The 22241-nt window shown below is 35.7% G+C and overlaps 3 protein-coding genes and 1 pseudogene across 3 annotated transcripts in view; all 4 read right to left on the bottom strand.

The window, feature by feature from the left end:
* Window positions 1-3029: 3029 nt before the first annotated feature.
* Window positions 3030-5895, bottom strand: LOC104808145 (annotated as a pseudogene).
* Window positions 5896-7862: 1967 nt separating this feature from the next.
* On the bottom strand, window positions 7863-9687 carry LOC104808359 (dihomomethionine N-hydroxylase-like). The gene is made up of 3 exons (XM_010534033.1): window positions 8722-9687; window positions 8306-8579; window positions 7863-7873 (listed from the first exon to the last, which is right to left on the bottom strand). Exons 1-3 carry the CDS (start codon window positions 9685-9687, stop codon window positions 7863-7865), a joined length of 1251 nt encoding a protein of 416 aa, XP_010532335.1.
* An 8157-nt stretch (window positions 9688-17844) lies between these two features.
* Window positions 17845-20046, bottom strand: LOC104808358 (dihomomethionine N-hydroxylase-like). Its single transcript, XM_019201936.1, has 4 exons — window positions 19061-20046; window positions 18651-18924; window positions 18099-18329; window positions 17845-18042 (listed from the first exon to the last, which is right to left on the bottom strand). Exons 1-4 carry the CDS (start codon window positions 20027-20029, stop codon window positions 17903-17905), a joined length of 1614 nt encoding a protein of 537 aa, XP_019057481.1. The 5' UTR covers window positions 20030-20046; the 3' UTR covers window positions 17845-17902.
* A 1561-nt stretch (window positions 20047-21607) lies between these two features.
* Window positions 21608-22241, bottom strand: part of LOC104808144 (organic cation/carnitine transporter 2) — a 2504-nt gene continuing 1870 nt past the window's right edge. The window contains exons 3-4 of the mRNA XM_019201946.1: window positions 22020-22236; window positions 21608-21915 (exon numbers count right to left, since the gene is read on the bottom strand). Coding sequence (XP_019057491.1) covers window positions 21676-21915; window positions 22020-22236 — 457 coding nt within the window. The 3' untranslated portion in view covers window positions 21608-21675. The remainder of the gene's footprint in view (window positions 21916-22019; window positions 22237-22241) is intronic.

Genomic DNA, 22241 nt, shown 5'->3' with positions numbered 1-22241 from the left:
CATAATTCTTTACCATAAATTATGCAAAATAACCTAATTAGTATGCATGCATCTATACATGTAAAATTTTTATATTTATATTTCCTTTATTTTTTATTATTCTTTTAGAATTTTAAAATTTTAAAAAAATATGACATGTATTGTTTAATTACGTGACAATTGATGTGGTAATTTCTAAAAGGAGGTAAAAAATTATCAAATAAGATTTATTTGAATTTTATTTAACAATTATCAAATAAGATTTATTTGAATTTTTATTTAACAAATACTAAAAAAGAATTTTTAAAATGATTTGTTTCAAAACTTAAAAATTTGGCTAAATAATTTTTTAATATTACATCCAAGTTTATATATAAAATCACATTAGATTTATTAGATTAATTTTGTAAGATCACAATTTATAAATAGAAGTAACTTCTGTAATTTTTTGAAAATTTTGTTTTTCATTTGTTAAAAGAAATTATTATTTTTATTTGATAGTGGAAGTAATATTTACTAAATTTTGCATTTTAAAATTTAAAATATTGAAATGATATTTATTAAATTAAACAAAATATTTGAAATAATATTCGTTATTTTGTACATATTTTCTATTAAAATATAAAATAAGGATATCAAGTTTATCAAGTCAAACTTTTTATATCAAACATTTTTTTTTCAAAAGTTAAAAAAACATTGACTTATCAAATAAGATTTATTAAATTTTAATTTTAAATTATTAAAATATTGAAATGATATCAAAGAATTTTTTCAAATAACATTTATTTTAACATTTTAGAAAAAGTTATTTAATATTTATTTTTAAAATATAAGGTGAGATTTATGATATCAAATTTGTAAATGAAATTTATGAGGTAATATTTTTTTTATATGAAGTTAGGTTTTTTATTTTAAAATTCATTTTCCATTTTTCCCAAAAAGTTAAAAAAAAAATCGTGATAGATTTCAAGTAAAATTCAATCAAAGTTTTATTTTAAAATATTTATACTGATTTTTATTGATATTAAAAAATAATAATTTTTAGTTAAAAAAATTGTCTTCACATCTTTTTAAATACCAGATTAGATTTTTTCATGTCAAATAAAGTTAAATTTATTTAATCAATTTTATAATGTTAAACTTTTTATATCAAGTTTGGCCTCTTTATTTTTGTTTTCAAAAACTTATTTTTAATTGTTTTTTATGGTTGTACAATAAATTTATTTCTAAAACAACAAAAAAACAATCACATAACCAAACATAAAGTTTAAAATAAACTCTATAAACTATTACTCGAAAATTTCGACCTTATTGATTTTGTAAAATATTGGTTGTAAGATTTCGACGTCCTTGGTTTCTAACTATGGTGGAGATAAAAACTGAAGAGAAGTTGACGAAGGGAGAAAATAATGGCAAGAAAAAGTTGTTAAAAATGAGATGAAAAAAAAGGAATTAACTAAATATTTTTAGTGTATTATTGTTATTTACAACAAAAAAAAAAAAGATAATATAGATGGCAAAGATATAATTATTTTGGCATACTTTATTAACTGATTATTTTTGGGACATTTTATAAAGAACCCCTTATATCTTTATCGTGTCTGACTAATCCTATTTTTAGAATATATTCCATGTTTTCTAAATCCTACATTTGTAAATTCGTTCGATATACGAAATCTAGAGTTGTAAAGTTTACTCTTGTTATTATAGGAATACATATTAAAATTTTATTTGAATGGATTTTATTTAGTAGTTTTCAAAGAATATTTAGGATTCCCATTCGTTTTAATTTTGGGTTTCAAATTTTCGATTCTAAAAAAAGTATATCTATTTTTTTTACAAAGTTATTTTTTGATTTAGATGCGATTTTCATTGAAAGTAATCGTTTTCTAAATAGTTTGCATTCATTTTTTGCTATTTAATTTCGACTCAGTTTCTATTTGATTAAAATTTTTTTATATTAAATTGGTTAAAAAATAAAATTCAATTTTTGAATACAATTATATAAATTCAATTTAAATACTATCGAATCTAAATACCAAAAATTAAGTTTTTTCCGCATGTGATGAATATATATGCGCAGAATCATAAAGTGGTTGATAGAAAACTTCTTCCAAATGCAGATGTCAAACATTAAGCTTTTCACCCACAGTAATGCAGATATATATATATATATATATATATATGTATTCCTTTTCAATTATGGAATTTTTTTGGAAAAATCATACAGTTACATAAAAAAGAATAATAGATACATTTAAAAAAAAAAATCGGTGTAGAGACAAAACCCGAAAATAAAAGAGATTAAGGCCTTTGGGTAGGTGGCCACGTTGTTAACGAAAATGGAGCACGCCCTCACCAGAACCTCAACCCCAACCTCCAGACGTCTCAGTAAATCATTAATAAATTCTGATTTGACACAGTTTCTGTGTTATATCATCATTTGTAGACCGTATAACCAGCCGGTCCATCCATCCACGTGCATCGTTTTTCTTTTTATTCAAACCAAGTTCCTCGATCGAACGATTGAGAGTTTGATATTTGAAAACATATATTATACAAGTTTCACAGCAAATATCACGATTATTCTCGATCGTATATATTATGATTTTATTAGGTCGTGAATTAACATAATTGTTCTCATAATAATCGATCGAGGAGATTTGTGTACATTTTGCATGTGGATTGGATGGATGGACATGCATATTATGAATGTAGGTAGATTCCAATAAATTATATATGAAAAATATATTTTACGTATTGGATCTAGGGTTAGATATGAATCAGTATTTCAAAATTCCAAGCACCTAAATTGAATTTAGGTTTTAGGGTTCAAAAACTGATTTTAAACTCTCTCACACACACACAACATATATATATATATATATATATATATGCCCATCTCTGATCGGACCAATGGCATCTCTAGCGTTTTTCATCGTTTTTTTTCTCGTTTCTCCTAAGTTGGTCCACATATCTAAATTTAAATTACGCAGCCCAATTTGTTACGGCCACCCATCATGAGTTAGGCTTCAGAAATCCGATCGATATATTGAATTAGATTCACTTTGAACTTAAGCCCAAATAGTTCCCAACATCTGCATTATACATATGTATACATACATATGAATGTGTGTATAGCCAAACCGACAAGAGGGTGGCACACACTTTTATTAATTGCTTCGGACACAAGCAACAGGAGGGCAGAGCGCCTAGCTCATCAGTTCTTAAATGTGGGATACATATGTGGAGCTAGCCGTGGCTTAACGGACGCGACCAGGGGCCGAGACATGAACAAGTTGGTCTCCGAGCCAACGAGCTCGACCCGACCGCCTGGAGGAAAGATGTTCCAACTGAAGCCTTGGAGAAGCCTCGCCAAAGACATGACGGTCATGTATGTCCCAAGCATGTCGGCTACGCAAGCTCGACGTCCCGTGCTGAACGACACGAACTCATCTCTCGCTCGTGAAGGCTCACCTCCTGCGAGACCCCGAGGTGGCGCTCCGGCTTGAACACGATGAGGCTCGTCCCATATCTTGGGGTTTCTGCCCAATCCCACCCGGCTCACTAGAATGTGACTACCTGTTAGATTATATCGTATTATTAGTATTGTTTTTGTTTTGTCAAGAATTGTTGAATATTTTTAAATAGAACAGTAAACATAGTCGAATACGAAAAAAAATATAAATATTATCTATAAGAGATGATCATATTCAATATTAAATGAGGTTCGAAAATATACTTTTTGAGTAAAAGTATTCATTCAAGCATGTAAAATCGCCAAAATGCGAATCGAATCCAATACTTTTGATATGTGAATAAGCACCGAGAATATAACCATTAAGTCAAACCTGCAGTTTAAGATAATGTTGTATACATAGACGGATCTAGGTCACTGTTATTGAGATCATGTGTTCCAGGCAGTGGCAGATCTGGAAAAATGTTTAATAAGGAGCAAACATAATTTTTTTTATTGTAATATGAGGGCATTTCAAATTTTATTTACAAGTTTATAAAGATTTATAAAGAAAATTAAATCTTTTAATTAAACTAATGGGGGCAAATGACCCCCCATTATCATTAACGTAAGTCCGCACCTGCACCTGGTTCCAGATGCTACTAAGAATAGTCTTAACTATTTAAACTAATGTATATAAACATAATACGAATTAATATTCATATCATTGTATGCGCGTGCACAAACCAATTCCCTCTCTTTTTTTTTCCGTTATGTTTTAGTGTTTTAGATGATAGATTTCAGTACCAATCGCCCACAATCGCTAACAAACACTCTGAAAACGTTATTACCCGCAACCGCAATCTAACCGCAGCGGTACAACCAGTCGAGCCCTTAATTTTTCTAGAACCATACTATATATATGTTGGATATGGAATATGTTTGCATTTGTTTGAACAAAGAAAATTCCATATCTTCATGTAACACTATATAATATAATAAAAGTTTGGTTTTGGAAACAAATATAAAAAAAAATAATTGTGTACACAGTTTACCTTTGGGAATGAAGTAACCTGCAAGGGTGGTGTCCTCTGTGGTCGCATGAGGGAAAACAAATGGAGCGACAGGGTGAAGTCTGAAAGATTCTCTAGCGCATGCTTTTATGTAGTTGAGGTTTGGTATGTCGCTTTCCTGCGCAAGCCTGTCTCTTCCGACCACCTTGTCGAGTTCGTCCACCGCCTTTTCGAGCGTCTCCGGTTGGTTCAACATCTCCGCGATTGTCCATTCCACGTTGTTTGGTTGGTTATCCATTGCCGCAATAAATATTTCCTGCGAAACAAGACGTGGAATTGGCTGATAGTTATAGTAATCTTTACTTATATATGTAGGCGTAGACGTTGTATTTTGATCTAACCATTCATTTTATAAAAGTATTATTCGCATGTATTCTTATGCTAGTTATCCTAATACCATACCCTGCATTGAGCTTTGATTTCTTCAGGTGCCAATAACGGTTTCCCCTCGATATCATTAAGCGTGATGAGAATATCGAGCCAATCTTCGATAACATCCTTCCCGCCTTTCTCCTTCCGTGACGCCATTCTCTGATCGACGATGTTATCGTTGTAATCAGCAATGATATCACAAGCCTCTCTTGCTTTCTTCTCTTGTCCATCCAAACCCAAACCCCTTATACAAGGAATGTAGTCCGATGTCATAAACCCGAATACACAATCCATCATCTCGAATATCGCCTCGACGTGCACTCTCTCCCTCGGCTCTAGCCCTCCATCGCCGCCATCTCTCACTTCCTTGTAAGGTCTCCGACCAAACAACATTCTCGTAGTCACTGCATAAGCATAAGTCCTCGCTATGTCCCTCACGTTCACCGTATTGGACCGTTCGTATAAGTTGTGAACGTGAGCTAACAGATTATCGGCTTCGATGTTTCTCACATGAAGCAACATGTTCAATGTTTTCCGAGACATAAATTCAGAAGCCATCACTCTTCTCATCTTCTTCCACTGATCTCCATAAGGAGATAAACCAGTTGACTTGAAACCGCCACTTAACAGTTCTGACGGGTAGGTTTCTGGTCTGCCGGCGAAAACCCCGTCTTTGTCCTTGAATGCTTCTCGGACAATCTCACCCGATGTTATTGTGATGACATGGACGCCGACAAAGCGGAAACATGCTATCTCCGTCTGCAGCTCGTCCATGACACGGTGTATCCACTTGAAAGTCGGCCTGTTCATGAGCATTCCGGCCAAGTTTCCGATGATAGGCCACGTCGGAGGACCCGGAGGAAGCCGACGGAGTCTGCTTTTTCGGGGTTTCGATAATTTTCCGGCTAGAAAAACGATCAGTAGAAGGGAGAGCACAAGAACTTTTTTTTTGGTTTTAACATTGAAACAGTGCAATGATGTTTTAGTAAGGCCGGTGATTAGATCCATCGTGTCGTAATCACGAATAACGATTGCACACATGTAATGGACATCATGTGTATATATAGGCTTTAAACTTTTGTTTGGTTTGTAGTTTCATGGCTAGTAGAGTGGCTTGCAATTATAAGTCGTTTTCGTTTGGTCTTTGAACTTTAAGGTGATGCCATAACTGAACGATGACATTTTTTGAGAAGATAAAAATTATTTATCTCTTATTGCCTTTCTCGTTAATAAACATGTTATACATGAGAATGATATTCGATAGATAAGATAGATACAAAGACAATTTTCTTTTTGTCATATAGACAAAATGACTCGATCTATTTTTTTTTTTTTTTTGTAATCGGATGTTCTGAGCCGAGACCCAGATTAATTTTTGGGGCGGAAGCAAGTCATGTGATTATAATTTGTGCTCTCTCCCTAACTTGGGACTCGAATTCAGGACCAGACAAACGTTTTGCATCTCATTTCACCGGTTGAACTCCAAATTGGGTATGATCCGACCTATTACACGTGCAAATACGGTATTTTATATTTTTATCTGTTGAAACTGACTAATAGAGTTTTTTCTTTCTTTCATTCTGATAACATTTTTTTGTTGTTTGACAGACATACCAAAAATACTGATATATTATAAATACAGTTAGGGAAAAAAAAACACAATCGCTACATAGTAAGAGACTTGTCGGAGGAGGATTATAGTTAGGACGAGATTAGACGAGGGAAAAAGCTATAAGATGTGGGGTGCGAGAGGAGAGAATCTGATGCAAAAAATAATAATCAGAAATTCTTAATCATGTAAGTTTATAAGATAATGATGCTTTGGTAAATATATTAATTAAATCTGATTATATTTTTATAATTTTTTGGTATTCAAAAATTATCGATTGGAACCAAATCAAATTCAATCTCTGTTGTCCACGGTAGAATTGTTGAGATATAATTGATCTTGAAGAATATTTGATGTTATTTTTATTTTATTTATTTAATTTGACAATCTCATTATTTATATGTTATTTGGTTATGGATGAAACATATATAATTTCGCAAATTTCTACGAGAATACCAAAAAATTGGTTATATTTGTCCATCCATCATCCATCATCCATCACAGCCTTCGAATTTTATATCGTTTTAATTTCTTTTTTTGGTTCGCTATTGCTCTTAATTACTTGCAAGAGTGGTCGGAACTTGGTCCACGTATCTAAATTTAAACCACGTATCCCAATTTGTTGTGGCCAACCTTGAACTAAGCCTTCGGAAATCCGACATATTTGGATAGACTAACCTACATGCATGGTTGCCCGTAAATCACGCACACACAAAAAAAACTTCTCAATTTATTAAAAAAACTATAAAAAAATCTTTGAATTTTTTCCGGTTTATTATTGGTTTTGGTGATACAATATAAGTTACAATTTGTTTTTTTTTTTTATGGTTTTTTCGTGGGATTAATTTCGAAAACCGACAAGAGGGTGGTACGTACTTTTATTAATTTATTCCGACCCAAGCAACAGAAAGACAGAGCGTCTGGCTCAGTTTTTAAATGTGGGGTACATATGTGGAGCTAGCCGGGGCTTAACGGACGCGACCAGAGGCTGGGACATGAACAAGCTGGTCTCCGAGTCAACGAGCTCGACCCGACCGCCATGTGGAAGGACGTTCCAACTGAAGCCTTGGAGAAGCCTCGCCAAAGACATAACGGTCATGTATGTTCCAAGCCTGTCGCCTACGCAGCCTCGACGTCCTGTGCTAAACGACACGAACCTCATCTCTCGCTCGTGAAGGCTCACCTCCCGCGAGATCCCGTCGCATCCGAGGTGGCGCTCCGGCTTGAAGACGTGAGGCTCGTCCCATACCTTGGGGGTTCTGCCCAATCCCACACGTCCCTTTTTTTTTTTTTTTTTTTTTTTTGGGGCAAAGACTAAATCCATTACTTTCTTTGACTAGACTACCTCGTAAAGAAATTAGACTACTACAACTTAAAGAATTCCTAAGCCACGAATACAAGACTTCTGGGATGTAAATGAGAACCATGCATGCTTCACGTGCTATTAGAGCTAGTCCTGATGGAAATTATATCGAAACTACCATTGTTTTGCTATATGAATTTCGTACTATACCTTTTATTACCATGTTTTTCCATGGCCAATTGGACTACCATATAAATTTAAATGGTGTGATCACCATAAAATTTTAATGGTATAACAAGTGTGACCTTAAAATATGTCATGATAGACATATTGGTCACACAAAAATTATGTAGAAAATAAATGTATGTACTAAAATAATGATATTTTTTATAATGTCCCGTCGTTGGATGTGGAATAGATTTACATTTTTTTTTTTGAGGGTTTGAGAGAGGTTTGAACAAAGATTATTCCATCTTCATGTAACACTATAAAAAAACGTGTACTCGACTTACCTTTGGGAATGAAGTAACCTGCAAGGGTGGTGTCCTCTGTGGTCGCATGAGGGAAAACGAATGGAGCGACAGGGTGAAGTCTGAAAGATTCTCTAGCGCATGCTTTTATGTAGTTGAGGTTTGGTATGTCGCTTTCTTCCACAAGCCTGTCTCTTCCGACCACTTTGTCGAGTTCGCCCACCGCCTTTTCGAGCGTCTCCGGTTGGTTCAACATCTCCGCGATTGTCCATTCCACGTTGTTTGGTTGGTTATCCATCGCCGCAAGGAAAATTTCCTACTAAAAATTACGTGGAATCGGCTGATAGTTATAGTAATCTTTACTTATATGTACGCATAGATATATTGATCTACCTATTCATATAGGAATATCATTCACATATATCTTATGCTAGATATATATATATATATTACCATACCCTGCATTGAGCTTTGATTTCCTCGGGTGTCAATAACGGTTTCCCCTCGGTATTGTTCAGCGTGATGAGAATATCGAGCCAATCTTCCATAACATCCTTCCCGCCTTTCTCCTTCCATAACGCCATTCTCTGATCGACAATCTTATCGTTGTACTCAACACTGATATCACAAGCCTCTCTTGCTTTCTTCTCTTGCCCATCCAAACCCAAACCCCTTAGACAAGGAATGTAGTCCGATGCCCTAAAGCCGAATACACAATTCATCATCTCGAATATCGCCTCAACGTGCTGTCTCTCTCTCGGCCCTAACCCTCCATCATCATCTTCTCTCACTTCCCTGTAAGGTCTCCGACCAAACAACATTCTCGTAGTCACCGCATAGGCATAAGTCCTCGCTATGTCCCTCACGTTCACCGTATTGGACCGTACGGATAAGTTGTGAACGTGAGCCAAGAGATTATCGGCTTCGACGTTTCTCACATGAAGCAACATGTTCAATGTTTCCATAGACATGACTTCAGAAGCCATTACTCTTCTCATCTTCTTCCACTGATCTCCATATGGAGACAAACCAGTTGACTTGAAACCACCACTTATCAGTTCTGATGGGTAGGTTTCTGGTCTGTGGGAAAAAGCCTCGTCTTTGTCCTTGAGTGCTTCTCGGACAATCTCACACGATGTTATAGTGATGACGTGGACGCCCAGAAAGCGGAAACATGCTATTTCCGTATGCATCTCTCCCATGACGCGGTGGATCCACTTGAAAGTCGGCATGTTCATGAGCATTCCGGCCAAGTTTCCGATGATAGGCCACGTCGGAGGCCCCGGAGGAAGCTGACAGAGTTTGTTTTTTCGTGTTTGCGATAATTTTCCGGCGAGAAAGACGATCAGTAGAAGGGAGAGCACAAGAACTTGAACATTGAAACAGTGCAATGATGTTTTAGTAAGGCCGGTGATTAGATCCATCGTTCGTGTCCTAATCGCGAATAACGATTGCACTAATGCGTATCTGGTTTCCAGGCAATTATAACAAGTCTTTTATAACTTTAAGGTGACGCGCCCTTCGGGGCCAGCTCAGTTGGTTGGGAGCATGGGGGCAACTCCATGAGGTTGGGTTTTCGAATCCTACCGTCTCCATTCCTCTGAGCTGCTCGCCTGCCAGTCTGTTATAACGGGCTGATTTACCTCCCACGTGTGTGTCGCAGGCTCGTGCACGTGGGCTTGGAGTTTGACCTGCAGCGCCTAGGCCCAACTACGATCCGAGCGTTAGGCGCGCCTGGTGGCCAGGTCTGGGGGACCGTTAGGCGCAGGTGGTGACCAGTTCGTCTCCGTTTGTAAGGGTAGGTAGTCACAGGGATTCCAATGTATTAAAAAAAAAAAAAAACTTTAAGGTGACGCCGTAACTAAAAAGACTTTATCTCTCGGTTTCCTCGTTAATAAAACGTGTTATATATCAATACAATTTTCTATTTGTTACATAGACAAAATGGCTCGGCTAAGTCGCTTTCCTTGGGTTGTTGAACTTTAAGCTGATCCCATAACTATAAAGACTTTATCTCTCATAGGTTTTCTCGTTAATAAAACATGTTATATATTATGAGCATGATATTTAATTAATAGAGAAAATAAAAAACAAAACACTAAAACTTTTCAATTTTGATTAAAAAACACTAAACTTTTGATTTTATCAAATAAATATTAAACCTTTTAAATTTATCATAAAAAATACTTAATTCTTTTACGATTATCAAAATAAACAAATGAACTGATACGTGACATAAAGAAATGTAAACATGTCAAATTATTGTCGTTGGTTTTTTTTACAATTGTATATATTTCATGTATTTTTTTGAATCATTTAAAAAGTTTAGTATTTTTTTGACAATCACATAAAAGTTTATGTTTTTTTTTGGACCATTTAAAAAGTTTAGTGTTTTTAAACTCATTTAAAAAGTTTAATGTTTATTTGACAAAAACAAGAATTCAATGTTTTTTTTTTGTCAAAATTATAAAATTTAGTGGGTTTTTTTTTGAATTTTCTCTATTTAATAGATGAGATAAATATCAAGACTATTTTCTTTTTGTTGCAGAGACAAAATGACCCGACTAATTACACCTGCAAACACGATACTTGATATTTCTATGTATTTGAACTGATTAATAGATTTGTTCTTCTTCCATTTTGGTAACATTTTTTTTTCTATTTGACAAAATACCAAAATACTCAGATATTAAAGGTAAAAAAAATACATATTTACCTGAATATATTTGTATGCGTGTATATTTAAGAGACTCATAAGAGGGTGAATGTTATGACGAGATTAGGCGAGATAAAAACGATAAAATGAGATGCGAGACGTGAGACAAGAGAAATTAATGTGAAAACATCGTACATGTTTATACACAAAATAATAAAGGGTTAAATTGAAATTAAAATACAAATTCAAAATTTGAAAACCTAGAAAACCAAAACCTACAACCGGAAAGACACAACGACTCGAAATGTGAAACCATGGAACAGTGAAATCGACGATTATTTTGATAAATCGCCGATATAAAAGAGGAAAATAATCCATGACAAAAAAAAATAATTGATGAAACGATTAGAGAAATATTGAATTTCAGGCAAGAAATGGATTAAATCGGATTAGAAACAAATAATTGATCCAAAACGAACAGAAAATAAACACGGAAATAAAATAAAATTAGAAATTGGAATAAACCGAACATATATCAAATTAAACCAGATATAGAGAAACCACATCAAATCTTACTAAACCAGAGACTAACCCAAATCGATTGAATAAAGAACTAAACCGTCTCTGGAGCGAACCTAACCAAAACTATACCAATCAACGGAACTAGCAAATGAAAATTTTCAATCGCAATTTCAACGGAAAATCGTTGGAAACCCGTTTGAAATTATTCAACAGACATTTCAACGCCAAATCAGTTGGGATGAATATTTCAATGGATATCTGTTAAACAGAACAGTTGAAAAAATATTCGGAATATCAACGAATATCCGTTGGGTTAACCAAAGTCGAAGTTTGGTCTCAATTAGTTTAGACTTTGTATTGACTTTATATGAGATTGTCGTGAGATCGTTACACTTTGGGTTTCCTCTTGTTCATGATTTTATTTCCCCGTGTTTTTCTATAAGCATATTTCTATGACGATGTTTTTATGCAAACAATGGTTTCCAAATGTATTTAGTATCGGTTTCTAGACTTACATTTTGGCCAAATCTGATATGTACAAACGTATGCAGTGTACATTATGTATTTTCGATTGTCGAATTTCGTAAATAAAACGACTTTCGGAAATTTTGTTTGATTTGTATTTTTATTGTACATTATGTATACGTGACGCAACTCGGGTGCGGAAAAATGGGTCACGACCTCACACTCTTCCTAGTACAGTTAGAGTTAAATCGGTAGTCGTTCACCCCATGTTTGAATCAAACCTCTTGGTGCAAGGCAATACTTTGTCGGTGTCTCGGAATATTTGCCAGATCTCTTTTGCTGAAAATGGATGGTTGCAAGGTTCTCTCCATCTGTCATTCCGTAGCGGTCTCGGGATGTTACACTAGATATCAACCCCTTGTATAAAAAATCTTAATTATGTAAATTTATAAAATAGTAATGATTTGGTAAAAATATTAAACCTTTCTCATGAGGGATTAGGCTTTACACCAAAAAAACAGACAATTAGTAACGAATCATTGCAAATTCGCGACGAAATTTTTCGTTGCTAAAGCGTTGCAAAATCGTTGCAAAAAATTATTTTTGCAATTAATAACACTTTGCAATGCAATAATTTCATTGCTAATTTGCAACGAAATCTTTCGTTGCAAAATTATTTGATTACAAATCAGCAACGATTAGTAACGAATTTTGCTTTTACAACGTTTTGCAATGCAATAATTTCATTGCAAAAATTATCATTTAATAATTAATATGATTTGACCGCCGAAAAAGTAAATATAGAAATTTACAATGCATTTTCTTTGCTAATTTGCAACGAAATTGCGTTGCAAATTTAAAATAAATTTATGGCTACGATTGATTATGGTTTTCACGCCTTTTGCAACGCAATTTCGTTGCTAATTGGATTTGCAACACAATTGCGTTACAAGTTTGCAACGAAATTGCGTTACAAACGTTTTGTATATATTGAAACGAATTTCGTTATTTTTTATTTTATATTTATACTAATTAATATTTTTTTTAATTATTTATTCTTTTAAATTTTAATTTACAACTCTTTAAAAAAAAATCTAAAATCCCACAAATCTATATTTTTATTATCTTTATTTATTATTTATATTTATTAATTACTTTTTTATAATTATTTATTTATAATTTTTAAAATTTATCATTTTAACATTTTTTTTTTAATTTTTATATTATTTTTAGCAACGAAATTGCGTTGCAAAAATAACAACGAAATTGCCTTGCAAAAATAGCAACGAAATTGTGTTGCTAAATTAGCAACAAATTGTTTTTCGTAACAAAACGTTGCAAATATTAGCAACGCTTTGTAACGAAAATATTGCATTGCAATTCGTAACGAGAATATTTCGTTGCAAAGTGTTGCAAATTGCAACGAATTGAAACGCTATATTATTTTGCAATGACGTGTTTGCAATGAAAATAATTTCGTTGCAATTTTGTTGTAAACTGTAATTTGCAACGAAATTTGACTGTTTGTAACGACAAAATTGCGTTGTTAAATCCTTATTTTTTTGTAGTGTTAAGAGGATTTTAACATGGAACAAAGTACTATGCCTCAAGCAAATATGAAACCTTTTTACTAAAGCAGGTTCCCTCAAGATGACATGGGTGAAGACAAATCAGTTCAAAGGAAAGCCATTTTGGATCCTTAGTTCACGTGGCTCGGAAAGCTGGGCATGGAAACGGATTCTCAAGCTCTGACCAGTGGCTAGGAATATGCTTCGGTGTAAAGTGGGGCTTGGTGAAAATTGTCGTTTTTGGTATGACTCCTGGCTACCTCGGGGGCGTTGATGGACACCCTTGGTGAAGCAGACCCTCGCCTTCTAGGCATCCCATGACTAGCTCTGGTATCGAATGTCTTTTCTGCCTCAGGTTGGAGGCTACCTCGAGCTAGAGGTGCCGAGATTGAGAGAGTCCACATGGAAATCTTGGGCCTTCTTGCGTCGACCCGGGCTGCATCCCCAGATCATTTCTACTGGTCACCTACTACATGCACCGATACTTTGCCTTCGATCTCCACCAAAGCAACTTGGCAACAGCTCCATCAACTGCCTCCTCCTCTCGCTGGGTATAAAGTTGTCTGGTTCTCTGGTGCCACGTCTAAGCATGCGCTCATGTTCTGGTTGGCAGCTAGGAATCGTCTCCCCCACTCGTGACCGCTTGAATTCTTGGGCTCTTAATGTTCTGTCCCATTGCGTTCTATGCAACAGTGGGGAGGAATTTATGGACCACTTGTACTACACTTCTACCCTATGGACATTTCTTCTAACCTCCTCACATGTCTCTTGGACTAATCTGGGATCATTTGAGAATCATCTTTGTTGATTATGGACTGTGACGCCAATCGATGCATCAAACTCATGGTAATGCTGCTATTTCAGGCAGTAATACACTTTGCTTGGCATGAGAGGAAATGTAGGGTGCATGGTGGAAGCCCTCATCTGTCAACTGTTCTGCGCAAAGAGATCCTACGGTATGCTAAACGGAAGCTATGGGCGTTGAAGTCTTTAGGCACGGGTCCGGCTACTACTCCAGAACTACTGCAAATATGGTTCTCATTATTTGACAGGCTTTGACTAATCGTATCATTTCACTCTCGGCTTTTGAATTTGTAACAACCGCTACTCTTTTGTAAAGTGTTTTTCATCAATGGAATTTACAATTACAACAAAAAATAAATATTAAACTTTGTAACCTCCTCTCACTTGATTCTGGGACTGAAATCGATCTTAAGCCGGAAATACATGTGTGTTCTGTCGATTTGCAAGGAACACATATTGTGTTATGTTTTGGGAAAAACATATATTCAGAAATTTTCCAAACTTGCACGTAATTAACAATTGAAAGTTTTACAAAGAACTGATTCATAACTGTAGCAAACCCCCATACATGAACTTCCTTAAACTGACATAATCGACTAACTGCAACTCCCTCGTTATCTTCTGGTGTCAGAAAGTTGAGCCAATCGCGCTTGTGATCCAACATACGCAATATTAGAATATATCAAAAGGTTAACGTGTTCAAACATGGATTTTGAAGATTTCTAAGGTATTTGGGGTGTTTGGGATGTGAGAGACAAAGTAGAACTCGAACAAAACACCACCGAGAACACTTAGATTAAAGGAGACAAGGAAGAGATGGTGAAAGGGGACAATGTCCCTTGTATTTCCTTAACTAAATCTGTACAATATGATGAGAATTTATACAAGATGAAGATGAGCTGCCAACGGCTAGATTGAGAAGGAAAAAGAGGAAAATAGATCAATTAGAAACATCTAGTGACAACTAAGGAAAGAATGAATTATGTAGATTAGATTTGTAGGAGACTTAATGAAGATCTTGCTTGATTGAAATCCTTGATTCCCAACGTCTCTTTTGGTCAGATTTGGGGCAAATAGAGTCAATGGTTTATGCCTCATTTTTCTCTCCAAGACAATAAGGAACCTTGGCCAAATATGGAATGTTTCTTCTTCACACGTCCAAGCTTTATGCTTGATGTTTTGGTTGAGTTTTGTCCATTGAGCTTCAACATTCTCCCTCAAGATTAGTTTGAGGAGATATCAAAAAGTTAATCTTGGAGAGCGAATGCCGTTGTAGTTGCGTTGTGTTGTATCCAAACATTTCGGCTCTTTCCACATCGGTTCTTTGAACATGAAGCTTCCAAAATATCCTATTTTTATTTTTATTTGCTGCAATATCTTAAGCAATTGATTAGAATACACATGGGAGGCCTTAGCACTCCGTTTAATACATAAAACTAAATATAATGATGTGAGCATATGATTATTATCAAATAAAAGCAAGAAAAGTGTTCTAACATACTTACCAAACCTAGAGTTGTTGGAATTCATTGGTAAATCAAACTTTCTTTTAGACAGATTTTTGTTTTCGTCTTTGTTGCTTGAATGAGTGATTTGTTTGGTGTCTTTGGTTTTAATTTTCGCCTCCCACACATCTTCCATGAGAGTCCTAAATATTTCCTGTGCAAAAATACTCAAACTACCAAGCATATTATGTGAAATACAAAACTCAAATGAGATAGGACAAGAGAAGAGATTACAAACTCGGTTGTTTTTCCATGTCAATAGAAAACTCGGATATAATTGGATGCTCGGATATGGGATGAGATCGAATGAGTGTGGTGCCTCTTTTTCAGGGTTCTTTGCCTCCACCTTGAGGTTATCCATTATCACGTTCATCTCATTTCTTCCTTCTCCCGATTTTACATCATCCGAGTCTACTTCTTCTCCATGGGTTTCACACTCGGTTTGTATATCTTCTTCTTCATCCGTTTGTGCAGATTTTTCTTTAACAGCTTCTTCTTGGTATTTTTGAGGATCCCAAATGAAACGTATATTCATACATTCCCCTTGAATTATCCGAAACCTGTTCCGTTTTACTAAACAAAAACTCATTTAAAGCATGGTTAGTTAATTCATCCTCCGATCGAGTTTCGGGGATACCTTTGTGAAAATAATCCACACGTTCTTGACACCATTTAAGCTTTGCTTGATGCGTGGATATTGTTCCATTTGAAGATAAAACATGCAGAATTAATTCATTATGTATACCATCGATCATGCTAAGAAAGATAAAGAGAATACGCTTTTCCGATGATATATCCGGATGGAGTTCTTCGATTTGCTTCCACGCATCCTCTTCTTCTGCCTTTCTCTCCTTTTCATCCATGGAAAACCACTTATCTTGAAGGATTTTGAGCCTCCTTAGTTGTTTGAAAGTGGATGCAATTTGTAAATCCATTGAATGAATTTGCATTGTCATCTAGACTTGCTCTCTGTAACACCTTGTGATGAAACCAAGAGAGTTAAAAATGATGTTCTCCTCTTTACAGGTCGAGAGGGATAAAAATGGTGATGATTTCACCCAAAAATAGCTTCACAAATAAAGAAGTAAACTGAAAGAAGCATGCTCCTCTTCGGTTTAGAATTTTACCGAGAGGGAATATATATGCTTTTCGATTAAAACTTTTGTGGTGTTTGCAGCGGAAGGAAAAAAAACTTTTGGCACTCTAAATCTAAGTGTTCTGATATCATGAAGATTTCTAAGGTATTTGGGGTGTTTGGGATGTGAGAGACAAAGCAGAACTCGAACAAAACACCACCGAGAACACTTAGATTAAAGGAGACAAGGAAGAGATGGTGAAAGGGGGACAATGTCCCTTGTATTCCCTTAACTAAATCTGTACAATATGATGAGAATTTATACAAGATGAAGATGAGTTGCCAACGACTAGATTGAGAAGGAAAAAGAGGAAAATAGATCAATTAGAAACATCTAGTGATAACTAAGGAAAGAATGAATTATGTAGATCAGATTTGTAGGAGACTTAATGAAGATCTTGCTTGATTGGAATCATTGATTCCCAACGTCTCTTTTGGTCAGATTTGGGACACAAATAGAGTCAAGTGGTTTATGCCTCATTTTTTTCTCCAAGATAATAAGGAACCTTGGCCAAATATGGAATGTTTCTTCTTCACACGTCCAAGCTTTATGCTTGATGTTTTGGTTGAGTTTTGTCCATTGAGCTTCAACAGATTTGGGTTTATTTGGGTTCGTTACTCAAATCCAATCAGGGTTTCTTCTCTCTTTTCGTTTTTCACTTTGTACGTAAACACTCGTGTTCTTCATTTTAGAAATGGAAATGATGCCAGAGAAGCTTTCTCAATTCTATTTGGAAGTCTCTCTCAAGTTCAAAATGGTATCACACGTGAAATTTTTACGATGTCGTTTTCACCTATTTGATTTCACCATTTGATTCGTTAAACCCAGTTTTGAAGTAAAGGTTAGGGATTTGATCGTCAAGAGCTTTGATCAGCTCTATATATATGAAAGTACGAATGTATGTATATAGCCAAACCGATAAGAGTGGTGGTACTTTGATTAATTTCTTGGGACACAAGCAACCGAACGGCAGAGCGTCTGGCTCAGTTCTTAAATGTGGGATACATATGTGGAGCTAGCCGGGGCTTAACGGACGCAACCAGAGGTTGGGACATGAACAAGCTGGTCTCCGAGTCAACAAGCGCGACCCGACCGCCATGTGGAAGGACGTTCCAACTGAAATCTCCGAGTCAACAAGCGCGACCCGACCGCCATGTGGAAGGACGTTCCAACGGAAACCTGGAAGAACCCTCGCCAGAAACATAACGGTCATGTATGTCCCAAGCCTATCGGCTACGCAGCCTCGACGTCCTGTGCTAAACGACACGAACCTCATCTCTCGCTCGTGAAGGCTCACTTCCTGCGAGGTCTCGTTGCATCCGAGGTGACGCTCCGGCTTGAAGACGTGAGGCTCGTCCCATATCTTGGGGTTTCTGCCCAATCCCAAACGGCTCACCAGAACGTGACTACCTGTTAGTTTATATGATATCATTAATTAGTGTTGATTTTTATGTACATCCATTTACTTTTGTGAATCGAAACCATGATTTTTGAGATGTGAATAAGCACCATGCATGCATCACCATTGAGTCATATGTATGCATGGACGGATCTAGGTTTATCAACGCCAGACCGCTTGTGCTTCATGTGGTATGAAACTAGTCTTATAATTGTTTAAATATATATATATATATATATATATATATATATATATAATTAATATTAATTTTATGTATCAATAAATTTTTAGATTGAATTATAAATAATATGAAAGTTGTGTACACAGTTTACCTTTGGGAATGAAGTAACCTGCAAGGGTGGTGTCCTCCATAGTCGCATGAGGGAAAACGAATGGAGCGACAGGGTGAAGTCTGAAAGATTCTCTAGAGCATGCTTTTATGTAGTTGAGGTTTGGTATGTCGCTTTCTTGCACAAGCCTGTCTCTTCCGACCACTTTGTCGAGTTCTTCCACCGCCTTTTCGAGCATCTCCGGTTCGTTCAACATCTCCGCGATCGTCCATTCCACGTTGTTTGGCTGGTTATCCATTGCCGCAATAAAAATTTCCTGCGAAACAAGACGTGGAATCGGCTGATCTTTACTTATATATATGTAGGTGTAGACGTTGTATCTTGATCTAACCATTCATATTATAAGAGTATTATTCGCATATATTCTTATGCTAGTTATCCTAATACCATACCCTGCATTGAGCTTTGATTTCTTCGGGTGTCAATAACGGTTTCCCCTCGGTATCATTCTGCGTGATGAGAATATCGAGCCAATCTTCGATAACATCCTTCCCGCCTTTCTCCTTCCGTGACGCCATTCTCTGGTCGACAATCTTATCGTTGTACTCAACAATGATATCACAAGCCTCTCTTGCGTTCTTCTCTTGCCCATCCAAACCCAAACCCCTTAGACAAGGAATGTAGTCTGATGCCTTAAACCCGAATATACAATTCATCATCTCAAATATTGCCTCAATGTGCTCTCTCTCCCTCGGCCCTAGCCCTCCATCATCACCATCTCTCGCTCCCCTGTAAGGTCTCCGACCAAACAACATTCTCGTAGTCACTGCATAAGCATGAGTCCTCGCTATGTTCCTCACATTCACCGTATTGGACCGTTCGTATAAGTTGTGAACGTGAGCTAAGAGATTATCGGCTTCGACGTCTCTTGCATGAAGCAACATGTTCAATGTGTTCCGAGACATAACTTCAGAAGCCATCACTCTTCTCATCTTCTTCCACTGATCTCCATAAGGAGACAGACCAACTGACTTGAAACCGCCACTTACCAGTTCTGATGGGTAGGTTTCTGGTCTGTCGGCAAAAATCTCGTCTTTGTCCTTGAATGCTTCTCGGACAATCTCACACGATGTTATAGTGATGACGTGGACGCCGACAAAGCGGAAACATGCTATCTCCGTCTGTAACTCGTCCATGACACGGTGTATCCATTTGAAAGTCGGCCTGTTCATAAGCATTCCGGCCAAGTTTCCGATGATAGGACACGTAGGCGGGCCCGGAGGAAGCCGAAGGAGTTTGTGTTTCCGGGTTTTCGATAATTTTCCAGGGAGAAAAGCGATTAGTACAAGGGAGAGCACAAGAAGAACTTGAACGTTGAAACTGGTCCATGATGTTTTGGTAAAGTTGGCGATTAGATCCATCGTATCGTAATCACGAATGGCGGTTGCACTCTATTCATCATATAGTGTGTGTGTGTATATATAGGCTTTAAACCTTGCCTGATTTGTGGTTTCAAGGATATGATAATTGCTCGCAGTTATAAGACGGCTTTGTTTGGTTGTCGAACTTTAAGGTGATGCATTTACACACATATGTAAACATATGAATTGCTTTAATTTCCATATATATATATATATATATATATATATGTATATATGCATGTATGTGTATATAAGTATTGCATGCACATTAAAATGACAAATCCTAAATATTAAAAATCTAAACCGTAATGTAACAATACATAGAAATATATTTATATGATTAGGCAATAATGCCAATGGGTAATTTTTTTTATTTATAAAAAAACCCATTATTAATATAGTAGTTAGTTGCCGTTAAATATAGTAGGAATTGTCATTTAATGTTTAATTATGAATTGTTTTAAGACATATTTCGAAAGTTTGAAACGGAGACATGAAAGAAAACAATTACTCCACTACGCTGTTTATTATAGTATTTAATTTTGGCAATTACTTCGTTGACCAACCCACCCGCGTTTTCCTAGTTTAAGAAATATATTCATCCACCTCAAGGCCGGCATTGGATTCCTTGGCCCATTTAATATATATATATATATATTTCTTCTAAAACAAATATTTTCAACATATTATTTTATTATATGTAAATCCGTCCACAACTATACCATTGATGTCCCTGAAATACATGACTACATACATTATTCGAAAGACAAACCAAATACTAACGTTTTCTTCTCGAGGTCGCATCGCATGTAGCAACTTTTGATAATTATTTCGAGATGCAAAGAAAACGACGACCAGACAAATACAAAACGAAATAAAATGAAAGATAAATTCAGTCTGATCACATTGTCTGAATTTATCGTATATAAAAAAAATCATCAGAAATCTATAACCATACAATTTATTGCTATTTGAATTAGAGAGAGACATAGAGTAGAGAGAGAGAGAGAGAGAAACACAATTGGGATAAATTTCTGTATATTCGAATGATAAAGAGAATTGAAGTTTTTTTTTAATACAAGACCAAAATGACTATTTAACAAAAAAAAAAAGACCAAAATGACTAAATCAAACTGCAAACCAAAAAGCTAGATAAAGTCTTGAAACAAAATAAACCGGGACTAAACCAGAAATAAATTGAACCCAAAAAAATTAATGTAAGACAATCTTCAAATAAAAAGCAATAAAATAATGGTTGTTTTGGTCATCATTAATGTATAAATTATAAAAATATAAAACGAATTAAAAATAAAAAAATTACGAAAAGTATTGTTAATCTAAAACAATAATTAATATGACAGTGTGATCTAGAATTTTTTTTGCATTTTATAGATTGATCGGTTAGTTTAATTCAAAGTATTATTATAGTCTTTGAGCTAATTAAGAAATATCCATTGATATTCCATTAAAAAAGTTATAATTAATAAACATCATAAACTATGCATATTTAGACATCGAACTTTTAAAACTATGAATGCTTAAATAAATATATATATATATATAAATAAATCTACGAACGAATAGATCCGACATTAGCGGATATGAAATTTCTAACGTATTTCCAGTTCCAACAAAGCAGGAGAGAATCAAGCAAGAAGAAGATCATCCTCATCATCATGAACACCATCGTATCTCCTCTGCGTCCTCTCCTTGTACTCTTCCTCGTCCATAGTGTCACATAAAACACTTCCTCTTGTTTCGGGCAATCCAATCACGAACAATCCCGACACGAGTATGATCAGCCCGAACAGTCCGTACGACCAGAACACGTTTCTCCGACCAGCCGCCACCATCACCGGGCTGAAAACCCCGCCGAGCACCAACGCCTGCTGACGTGGACAAACGGAACACACAAGAACGCAGAGAAAAGCACCATTGACGAAATCAGGGTTCAAAAAGTTGCGAGCTAATTATGGATTTTTCACATCACCTGTCTCGCCATTGCTATGGCAGAGTTCCTCACGCACGCGGGGAAGAGTTCAATCGTGTAAATAAGCTCCATGTTGAACGCTGAACACGCACTGAAGTAAGAAACCAGCTCTAGCACAAGCTGTGACGCCCCGTTATGGAGCGTTAGATTGTGTTGTATGAATATGAGAAGGCTTGAAACTCCACCCATGGCTGTGAATCCGATCAATGCCTTCTTCCTGCT

This window comes from Tarenaya hassleriana, unplaced genomic scaffold (genome assembly GCF_000463585.1).
Source record: "Tarenaya hassleriana unplaced genomic scaffold, ASM46358v1 Cleome14, whole genome shotgun sequence".
In the NCBI taxonomy this organism is placed as follows: domain Eukaryota; kingdom Viridiplantae; phylum Streptophyta; class Magnoliopsida; order Brassicales; family Cleomaceae; genus Tarenaya; species Tarenaya hassleriana.
This window is presented reverse-complemented; position numbering and strand designations above follow the sequence as displayed.

Excerpts from the sequence above, each read along its gene's own strand:
- LOC104808358 (XM_019201936.1), bottom strand. The coding sequence starts at position 20,029 with ATGGATCTAATCGCCAACTTTACCAAAACATCATGGACCAGTTTCAAC. Across the intron at positions 18,925-19,060 it reads AAATCAAAGCTCAATGCAGG|GAAATTTTTATTGCGGCAAT; the intron begins GTATGGTATTAG and ends CTTGTTTCGCAG. Across the intron at positions 18,330-18,650 it reads AGGTTACTTCATTCCCAAAG|GTAGTCACGTTCTGGTGAGC; the intron begins GTAAACTGTGTA and ends ATAAACTAACAG.
- LOC104808359 (XM_010534033.1), bottom strand. The coding sequence starts at position 9,687 with ATGGATCTAATCACCGGCCTTACTAAAACATCATTGCACTGTTTCAAT. Across the intron at positions 8,580-8,721 it reads AAATCAAAGCTCAATGCAGG|GAAATTTTCCTTGCGGCGAT; the intron begins GTATGGTAATAT and ends AATTTTTAGTAG.